The sequence below is a fragment of the Globicephala melas genome, chromosome 5 (genome assembly GCF_963455315.2).
Source record: "Globicephala melas chromosome 5, mGloMel1.2, whole genome shotgun sequence".
In the NCBI taxonomy this organism is placed as follows: Eukaryota; Metazoa; Chordata; class Mammalia; order Artiodactyla; family Delphinidae; genus Globicephala; species Globicephala melas.
The window spans coordinates 98,766,638-98,777,743 of record NC_083318.1 but is presented as its reverse complement, the minus strand read 5'-3'; the positions used below and the strand labels follow the sequence as shown (position 1 = coordinate 98,777,743).

At 43.6% G+C, this 11,106-nt stretch overlaps 1 protein-coding gene across 2 annotated transcripts in view; it reads left to right on the top strand.

Moving 5' to 3' along the window:
- The first annotated feature begins 206 nt into the window (after positions 1–206).
- The window catches only part of RASGEF1B (RasGEF domain family member 1B), a 590,923-nt gene continuing 580,023 nt past the window's right edge, over positions 207–11,106 (top strand). For both annotated transcript variants that reach the window (XM_060299540.2, XM_060299539.2), the window contains exon 1: positions 207–411. In XM_060299540.2, coding sequence (XP_060155523.1) covers positions 343–411 — 69 coding nt within the window. In that variant the 5' untranslated portion in view covers positions 207–342. The remainder of the gene's footprint in view (positions 412–11,106) is intronic.

Here is an 11,106-nt window from a genome sequence, read left to right as displayed (position 1 = left end):
GCGGCGCGTTGGCCCTCCCGTCACCCCCTCGGCGGGGCCCTTCCCTTTGCTCTGGTGACAGTGACATTCAGCGGGAAAGGCTAGCGCAGACGGCAGCGCCCCGCTCCCGCGGCGCGGGAGGTTGGAGCGGCGGACCCGGCCGCGCGTGCTCGCACCCCGCACTACGGGCGGCGGCGGCAGGGCAGCAGGCGAGCTCGCCCCCGCCCGGCTCGGCTGCCGGCAGCCCCCAGCCCCGGGGCGCGCTGGCCGGCCGGCTGCGGGCTACACCTCGGCGCCTGGGCTCTCGCGCAGGGAAAGGACGGATCCGGCGCCTCGGGAGAGCCCCTGCCTCACTGCTCGTATATGGCAAAGTTTCTCGCCAAGCTCCTGGGCTGCACGTTGCCGAGCAAGGGCGCCTCTCCCATGTGTGAGGTAGGTGGAGGGTGTGTCCCCGCAGCGACGGCAGTCGGCGGCGGCGGGCTAAGCCCTGACCGGGGGCCCTGGACCGTCTCACTTGCCTGGTTTCCACCTGCAGGTCTGGGGTGGGGCGGGGAGGATGGCCAGGGGGAGGCCGGAAACCCGGGAGCCTAAAATCTAGCTCCTCTGGACCTCCGTGAATCTTTTTTTTTTCCTTCCCTAGTTGACAGGCGAGCACGTTTTCTGTCAATCGAGTTTTGCGAGGTGCTCTTTACCTAAAAGGCCAGGAATGTCTGAAAATGAGCGGGATCCCGCAGTCCCTCTTTGCTGCCTACTTTGTTTCTTAGTTTTTCCTTTTCATCTGAAAAACAACAACAACAACAACAACAAAAACAAAAGCAAAACAAAACAAAATAAACCCAGTACGTGCAATCTTCAGGTCAGAAGGCTTCCACCTTGCCACTTCCTCTACTCCCCTCCCCCAGGCACCAGCACACTGCAAACTCCACTGAACTTAACTCATTTCTTCCTTCCGGAGTGAGATCTATTGGGGACGAGAAGGGTTAAAATGAGATTTACCAAATCAGGTGAACAAATCGCAGTTCTGAAGTCAGGTACATCTAACTGCTCACCTGTCTGAGGTGGCAGTGATGCTACTGTAAGCATCTCTGCAAGGAGTCGTTTATGGGAAGGCTGGCTTGCTTCTCCTCCTGGGGCCAGTGGTGGCATAAACTGTCGGCCGCTCAGTAGGGACCGGCGTCACACTGTGCACAGCCCCCCCCCCCCCCACCTCTACAGTGGGAACAGCGTGTGTCCTTTGTCTCTGTCTACTCCTGCCCTCCCTCAACAGGCTGCCTGACAACCAGGCCTGGGCCAGGGGAAGTTGGCTGCGACCTGCGTGGCTCTCCTCACTCAGTCCGAGGCCCCGGCAACTTTCCCTGCCAGCCTCAGGCTGCTTGGGAGCTGCTGCAGCCCTCTGGCCTCAGTTTCCTGACTGGCCAGAGAGAAGCAGAATTTGGTCTCTTCTCTCGTGATGCAGGAGCTTGTCCTTCAACAAGCCAACTCTTCCAGATTCAAGCTCTTAGTCTCTTCCCTGGCTGCTCTTGACTCTATTCTCGCCTCTGGCAGCTGTAGGTATTCTTACCTTCTGAGGTCCTTTGGTCACCTTCCTTTGACTTTGGAGCTCAGGTTGTTCAACCCAGAATCTCTGCTGCGTGACAAGACAGTTTTGAAACAGGGAGGTCCCAATAGTAGGTGATGAAGAGGAGCTGGGAAAATAAGAGCAGACTGGGAGAAACCAGACTGAAATACCTGGGTACTCGGTAGCCCGAAATCTCAAAAGTAATGAAGAGCCCGGAAAAGTAAAGTTTTCCAGGCCTGCAGCTAAAATTAACTGTCTCCTTCGGCATGTGGCATCTCTGCCCACTTGCTTCTCTGTGACATAAATGTTAGGCAGCATTTGGGGGTCGTTCTGGAGACTGGACGTACTCTTTTAAAATTGCTTTTCTCTTTGGTTTTCTCTTCACTTGTATTTGGATTTTCATTCCGAAATTACCAGAACCCATGCCAAGCGATTTCAGTTCTATGTGCTGCCTTTGGCTGTATATTCCTGCCTGTTTTATCCTCCAGCCAATAGATGCCCCACCTTGATTTCTTAGAATAATTGACTCCCAATCGTGGCTGGGAGGAGGGGGCCTCAAAACCTAGTCAGAGACCTATTTAGACAGTTAAGAAAATGAGTGGCTGTTTTGTCTTTGAAGAGCTCTAGGGAGAGGGAATTCCCTCAGTCCTTGGTAACTCCTTGTTTCTTGCTTTGTGTTATTTTCTAACCATCTAGAGGCAGGAGCTACTGTGGCATCTGCTCTCTGCTTTCCACAGGTGATTGATGCAGTGCTGGCTGAATTAACCCCAAACACTTCACCCCAGTATCACTTTTGATCAGTGCTGCTGGAGGAGTTAAGTGATCATCCCTTTCCTACCTGTGGCGGAAAATCTGTGCCCCCGAAGAGATGAATAAGTCAGGAATGTGTTTCGAGGATGCGTTCTTCTCAGGCAACCACCCCTTCAGCACACTCTTAGTCATAAATGAAGAGGCAGTGGTTGAGAGCTCTTGACATCTGGGAGGGAGAGAAATGTGTAAGAAAGAGATTCTTAAGCCTTTCTAAATATTCCTTTTCTAAAAGTGAAAGTAGTGCTAGGATATGAGAAAATTTTAGGCAGCTTTTCGTTTCCACCGAATGCTCTGATCCTAGCTTTGGGGGTTACCTTTCGTTTCAGGGAGATCAAGAGCAGAGATGGATGTTTTCATGATGTGTGGCCTTTGGTTTCATTTTGTTAGGAGGTGGCCAGAATGCAGTTTCTTCCTACACAGGCCAAGTAGGTTTGCACAGAGGAGATTCTGCCTGAAAGAGTACTGAGTCCCGACAGGACCTCCGGTGTGTTTGCGGTTGTCTGACAAGGGAGAATGGGTGACAGGCTATGGAGAACATGGGAGCAAGAATTCACTGTGGTTGAAAAACAATGCCAGTGCATATCCTGCTGTGTCATCTTCAGAGGTTAAGGACAGATGATGTGCATTTGAAACACAGAGTGTCTCCATGATCATTTTGTTAACCTTTTTATTAGTATTTAAGTTTACAAACCAAGTCTTTGAGAAACAATTTTAAAATTTCAAGAAAAAAGCAAAGGATGATAAGTTTACCCCCAGCCACAGCAGCATCCTGAGCACTGGGCTAGATGTTTGGAATAATGTTTGCACTGCATCAAGGCAGAGGTCCCACAGAAAGAGTGGGCTTGCTGTGTATTCTGACGTCTGGAAAGGTAGGACATGCTAAGCACACGGGTAGGTGGTTTCAGACCCAACAGGTCCTACTTATATGTGTCCTGTATGCTTGGATGGATGGATGTCTGGCCCTGACATCCATTCCTTCCCCTTTAATTTCCGACATGTTATGAACCTGCCCCCCACCTCCAGCCTCAGTGTTGCTTTGCTTTGTGCCTCAGGGCTAGTCAGTGATGGGGTCTGGTTCCAGGACAGGAAGTGGCAGGAGAATCAAATAGTCAGAGGTGATGGCTTTCTCTCCTCCCAGAGCCCTCTTCCCTCAGTCTGCAAACGTGCATCTTTAATCCTGCCATCCTACACCATCTAACCTAGTGGGGCACCTTTCAGGAGCCACATCTGTTGGGCAGAACACATCTGGCTCCACAGAAGAGGGCTGTCAGTTCCATGCCACTGTCATGGATGTGGTCTCTAGAATTGTCACACCTCATGTACGTTCTACTTATTTCCACATTCTGTTTTCTGTCTCCACCAGTATTGCTGCCTAACTGTAACTATAGTTTTATTTAAGTTTTTACGTAATACATAATAACTATCATTTATTGCCTACTCTGGGCCAGGCATTGTTCTAAGGGCATAATATACATGATATCAGCTCTCCTCTCAATAGCTTCACAGTTTAGGTGTTAACAACCACGTTTTACAGATGAGAAAATTAAGGTTTAGAGACTTTACGTAATTTGCTTAAGGTCACTCTAGTAATATGTGCTAGAGTGAGGATCTCAAGGTTCCCCTCCCTCCTTCAACTATAGTTACTCAGTACTTAGTTTTTTTGCTTTGTTTTATTTTTTGTTTTCTACCTCGGCTTCATTTCTAGATATACTCTTTCTCTTTAGAAGTAGGAAAGGCAAACCCTCATTCCTCCACATTCTTTCTTTCATTCTTTCACTCCCATTATGTTACCATTGGGATGGCATGAGTACCTTACTCCTGGAAATGTTCAATCCAAGGCTGATTGAACTCAGAAGAATTGTTAAGGGAAAGATTCAAGTTCAATCGCCATGACGCTTTACAGATAGCATCCATTTATGGAGCATTTCCTGTACGTTGTCCTGTCTTATTCCCCTATAATATTACGAGGGAAGTCGTGTTGTCTCCCCTGTTTCAGAAGTGAGGAAGCCAAATCTGAGTCATTACATGAATTGTCCAAGGTCGCTTACCTACTGAGGGTCTAATCTGGGAGGTAAACCCTGGATTCTGATTCCACATGCTTTGCCAGCCAGCTGTACTGTTTTACCTAATCTTTTCCTGGCCTCTGATCTCTGTCTCATCCACTTTGTCTTTTGGACTATTGCCAAAGTCATCTTCCTTAATAGCCCAGCTCAACACAGTGCCCATCTGTATACCCCAAATTCTTTGGTGGATCACCACTGCAAGCAGATTCGTCATGGTATGCAATTCCTCTCAATAGTGTGTTCCTACCTAATTTCCTTGTTCAGTCATACCTTCTTCCTATTATCTTTCTACTATTCCAACAACTTTAGTCTATTCCCGTTTCTTGACCATATCTTCTCACCTCCAAGCTGTTCCTCTGCCTGGAATATTCTTCCCTTAATATCCACCTATTGAAGTTTCCCCTTTCTTCAAGGTCCAGCTCCACTCTCACTCCAGATCCACCTCTTGGGCAACATCTAGCCCTCTACACGGGCCCACTGAATGTTGTTTGTGCTTGTTTCTCTGTGAGACCTTGGACAACTTTCTCTTGTAACTTCTTTCAGTTTTCTGTCTTCAGTGGGGCTAACAGCAGTGCTGAATGCAGGGTGGTGAGGGTCAAATGAGTTAATGCCTGGAAAGTACTTAGAATAGTGCTCAATACATGGTGATTGCTGAGGTTCTTGCCTGTGTGTCTCTGACCTCTTCAGCCTTTAGAACTAAGTACTTTTTCCTTCCACAGCATCTAGCAGAGGATTTTGCACACAGTTTTGCACCAAATAAATGTCTGATGGGTTGAATTGATCTTTTAACCTTGAAGGTTCATGATTTTCTTTGCCCTTAAATTATTTGTTGATTATCTGAAGTTCAGATTTAACCAGCATCCTGGGTTTTTATTTGCTAAATCTGGCAACCCTGTCTAGAGTCCAATCTTATTCAATTGTGGAAGACTTTTCCCCATCATTCCCTCTTTAAAGCCCGTTCTGTGTCAGAGATCCTGTCCCAGGCCAACAGTGCCACCTATATGGAATTCCAGCTGGGCAACTGTCTGTCCCCACTGCCTCCCTAGCATGGAAATGTTGGAGTGAGGAAGCTTTCTACTGCAAGTGCCAGGGCTGTGACTGGGAGAGGTGTATTACTGGCATTCTGTTTATTCATTCTTCATGTGTTCACTGGGTCATTCAATCATTCATTCATTTAACAAATGTTAAAATGCCTGCTTTGTGCTGGATGCCCCGTGGAAGCCTTGCTAAGAGACACTCAAACTGTTTTGACTGTGACCCACAGTCAGAAATATATTTTACATAGCAATCCTGAATGCACATAGCTATTTATACCTATAACACTGAAGTTAAATTTCAAGAATAATACTTTTCCTTATGACAGGGATGTACTCTGATCTTTACAATTTTGTTCTTTCCTTTCCATTACATTTATTACATTCTATTAAGAATTAAACTGGGAAGGACTCACTGAATCGATTTCATGAGTTGTGACTCATAGTTTGAGAAGCGCTGCTATGGAGGATGGTAAGGTTCTATTTTTATAGAACAATTAGTATTACTTCATTATCCCAGTACTATACTTACACCTTATTACACTATACATTAGCAGATTTTTGTGGCCTATCTTGGGAAGCCAGTCACCGTGCATAATATTATTTTTGGGGAGAAAATGTTTTCTGAGTTCCAAACAATTAACTTACCGATTGACTTTTGATGAATATCCTGCCTGTAAATGCAGGTGAAAGGTTTGGTATGTTACCTGATCAAACCATGACATGGTTTTTTATTTTGAACACTGTACTCAAATTTTAATTTATTTTAATTTATTTCTCTCTTTGCATCCACTAACAACAAATGTGTTTCACTGGTTGGATTGACTCCCCAGGCTGCATTTTATGGATCTTTCTAGTTATATATTTTAATTGACTCCATCCCTTTTCTCTTGAAGGAAGTTGTACTTTGAAGCAGTTTTTTTCCCCTCTAATTTGCCTGGTGAAGATCTTGATTTCATCCATTACAATGAGCTCCTTTGTCCGTTTAAATGAATCTTGCACACTCTCATCCACTTGGTCATTCTGATCGCTTCAAGCATCTAAAGGAAGAACCATGGGGTCTGGCTGTTTTGAAGGCCAGTAGCTTGGATGAGTGTGGCTATAGCTTCAGTGATTGGAGGTTGGTAGATGATCATAAAGGAGAAGTTTACTTTGAGAATAATAGCTCCTGTTGCCACAGCTGTGATTTCTGTGAGGGTCATTTGAATTTTAAGCTAATGGATACTGAGTCTGTCCTGTAAATTCACCATTCAGTTGGTTTGAGGGCCAATTGGATGGCTGTACCACATCTGAGCCATTGTATACACACAGACAACTCTACTTACCTTTTGTGTTAGCTGCTTTTAAACTCTGCATGTGGTCCTAAATGCATGCATTTCATTTATAGGAATATTTGGTCCCATTATGATTACATCTGTCTAATGGCTTCTTGCTGAGAAACCGTTACATGATTTTTTTCCCTTTTGTATTTTGATAAGGAAAGGCTGGTGTTTCACATCTGTTAAATTACCAGTGCTGGTTGCGTGTCATAGGGAGCATGGATAGGAGCTTAACTCTTTGATTTACTTCCTTTTGCTTAGGTCTTCTCAATTTGTCATGATGTTCTTATATATTATGTATTTCTACTTTCTGAATCTTTGATAAGATACAATAGGTCTAGTAGTGATGTTTATATTAGGGAAGTTCTACCTACTTAGATTTGCTTATTGAAGTGGCCAATAAATAAAAGCATAACTTTAATTTGAATTTTGTGATGAGTAAGGACTGTGCTTCCCACCCTTGGAGAGTCTTACATGTGTTCTAGGCCTATTTCTCCAAGTATCTATAATATATTAACAGTATTCTCATGTCCCTTTCAAACCTCTACATTTTCAAACCAAAATGAAGGACTTATCATCCTCCCTGCTGCCCACCTGAAACCCACTTTTCCTTTCCAACTCTGTCGTCAGCCAAAAGCACCGCATGTCTTCTTCTTACCCAGCGTAGCACTTTGGTGTCACCTTGCTTACTCTCTTTTCTTTTTCCTTCATGTGAACAGTCTGCCAGTGACTCCTGCAGATTTTCTCTTAGATTTATACCTTTCTTTTTATCCCTACTAGTCATCATCCACTGATCTGACATTTATTGAGTATATGCTGTGACCAAGGACTAGTGGGGTCTGTAAGGGATTTTTTAAAAAAATATATATTTATTTATTTCGCTGCTCCGGGTCTTAGTTGTGGCATGTGGGATCTTCGTTGCCACGTGCAAGATCTTTTTAGTTGAGGCATGCGGGATCTTTTAGTTGTGGCATGCGGGCTTAGTTGCAGCATGTGGGATCTAGTTCCCTGACCAGGGATCGAACCCTGTCTCCCTGCATTGGTCGTGTGGAGTCTTAACCACTGGACCACCTGGGAAGTCCCTGTAGGGGATTTCAAGATAAGCCACTAATTGGTTTGCTCCCCTGAAGTCTCCCTCCTCTCCACTTTTCCTGAATATGCAGCTGGTATACCAGGGTGCCTTTTCATTGTCTCTTTCCTACAGAAGAGTCTACATGACCTTCTACTTCCAAAGGCTCAAGTCTCTAAATTCCGCCTAGGTTATTTGTAAGGTATTCAGTTAAGTGTCTCACTCTGCCTACCCAACTTTACTTCCTGCCACTGATTTCCTTCAGGGATCCTCACATGTCAAATACAAATTCTTGCCCTGTGCCTTTGTTTATGCTCTTTGTCTATCCTGCAATATGACGACCTATCCTCATTCTTCCATTCTTCCTACCTAAACACTATCTAATTTTCAGAGCCATAGTAAAGACCCAGTCTTTCATGGAGCTTTAACCAAACAAAGCAAAGAGGCTAAGCGTACACAGGCTGGCAAGTCAAATACTTGACTTCCAGTCCTGGCTCCCCTGCTTCTTAACTATATGACCTTTTCAAAAAAAATTTTTATTGAAATATAGTTGATTTACAATGTTGAGCTAGTTTCAGGTGTACAGCAAAGTGATTCAGTGATTCCGTGACACATATATAAGAATATATATATTCTTTTTTAGATTCTTTTCCATTATAGGGTATTACAAAATATTGAGTATATTTCCTTGCACTGTACAGTTGGTCCTTGTTGGTTATCTATTTTATATATAGTGGTCTGTATATTTTAATCCCAAACTCCTAATTTATCCCTCCCCCTCTTTGCCCTTTGATAACCATTAGTTTGCTTCTATGTCTGTGAGTCTATTTCTGTTTTGTAAATAAGTTCATTTGTGTCATTTTTTTAGATTCCACATATAAGTGATATTATATAATATTTGTCTTTGTCTGACCTACTTCACTTAGTATGATCATCTATAGGCCCAGCCATGTTGCTGCAAATGGCATTGTTTCATTCTTGTTTATGGATGAGTAATATTACATTGTGTATGTGATTTTAATTAAGTAAATTACTTCCTTGTGTCTCACTTTTATTTTCTGTAAAATTAAAATAATAGTACCTATCTTATTGAGTTGTTATGAGGATTAAATAAGATAATTCAAATAAAATACTTAGCATAGTATCTGGCATGCAGTAATTAACACATAGTAAATAATAATAATAATAGTTATTATAACATATATTCTCACCTTGATCCCCATACCCTGAGTATTCCCTCTTCTTTGACTATCTTACGACACATCTTATGCTTTTCTGAATTCTCCACAGTGCTGAGCACAACATAGGTGCTCAATCAATGCTTAGCAATTTTGAAAACATGCCACATGCTGTTTTATCAAAATCTGGGAACCAGTTTATTTCTGGATATGTTTAATTGTATTTCGTGGAAATGTGACAGCCATTGTCCTTTAGTGACTTTGTCCCCCAATCTATGGGATGTGTGTTGATGCTAACTTAGGCTGCAGTTGTATGAATGATGATCATGTATTTTTACATGCAACTGTGACAGAAGCAGTACTTGAAAAATGTGCCAATTGTAAATGCCATTTAAATGAAATTCAACCATAGATTGCAATGTAATTAAACACAGGGTAATTTTAAGTTTTCAATTGGTTTGCAAAACATGTATCCTCAACATAGGTCAAGTGAAGCAAAACCATGCCATAAGTCAAGATTTTATTCATCAGACTTTTATATTCCATGCTGTTGGTGGAGAATTCTGGCTTAAAGTCAGGTTAGATTATTCCAAAATTAATGTGCTCCAAAGGACACTTACCCAGTGGGCTTCCTCATCACATTTCCAGTGGGAAAGAGGGAGTAATGATGCCCTGCTTCCCTGGAAAACTCTGTTGGATGGCTTAAAGCATGGGAATTTACTTTCATGGAGATTATCTGAATGTGGTTAAAGTCAAGTGAGGGTACCTACAGAGAGGCACATGGGGCTGAAAACTAAAGAGTGGCAGCATTATGAATTGCAAAGAACCTGCACCCGGAGTCTTAAGATCTGGATTCCGAGGCTGGCGCATCTCCTCACTGGCTGAGTGCAACTGGAGGAAATCTCCTTACCTCTCTGACTGTCAGTTTTCATAGCTCTAAAATGGAAGTATCAATATTCGATTTGCTTTGTTCACAGAAATGATGTGAGGCTCTAGTGTGGTAATAGATGTGAAAGTCCTTTATGAAATGTCAAGCATTATACAAATGTGAATTGCCATCACCGGTACTGTAACAAAGAGGATGGAACCATAAGGTGTATACTTGGCATGCCGGACATGCAGGAACCTGCTGGCAAGTGGACTGTTGGGGATGGTAAGAATGGTAAAGAATAGAAATGCTTCTGTTTGAAAGGTCGAGAAAGAAATATGAAGCAGTCATAATTTACAACTAGAGCTTTAACCCTTGTGCAATAGGCCCTGGAATCTCTTTGTATCCAGAGGTTTACTTCGGGAATAATGCACTTTTTGAGTAAACTTGAGCTAGGTTTATGAAGAAAATTCTATCAACATAGGGGGAGGAATGTAGATATCAGTGACAGAAGGCAAATTGCAAGGAGGGACTGTTGGACCAGACTCAGAAAGAGGGTCTGAGAGTATAGGACTACAGATGGAAGAAACATAGTGGCTGCTGTTTGAACTTGCCCCCTACTCCTTTTGTCCCCTGAGTCTAGCTACCCTGTGCCAGAAAAAAGAGCCTGACATACGACAACCTAAGCAGTCTTGCTGTCGGGCCAATTCAGAGAGCAGAATTCAGAGGAGGGAGCCTTTTCAATGCAAGGGGAGCACTGATAGTCTGGCAGAGGGGCAGTGAGTAGTTTGTGGCAGGAACAGTACAGACATACAGGCAACCTGGAGCCAGCATGGTCCAATGGCTCCCTGGACTGGTTTGAGAGCTCACATGATGTAATTTCCCCCAGAGGACACCTACCGATACCAAAGGATGAAAGGATCCTTGCAAGAGAATCTGACGTGCTCAGGGTGGGGTTGGGGTTACATGGCTAGCAAAATTTGGGTATAAGTGATAAGGTGACTTCATTTGTAACCACATTTGGGTACACAAAACTGGCCCAAATAATCTTGTCAATTTCCTTCTTTCCTCTTCCATTCTTGAATCAGGGTAGGCCTTTTGCGAAATTGAATCCCCCAAGCCATTTTTTTTTGGCCCAACAAGCTTATTCTTGATGTTTATTTTAATCAAATTTCATATGTGTTAACATGTATGGTGTGTCTGTTAAGAGAAAATGGGGTGGTGTGGG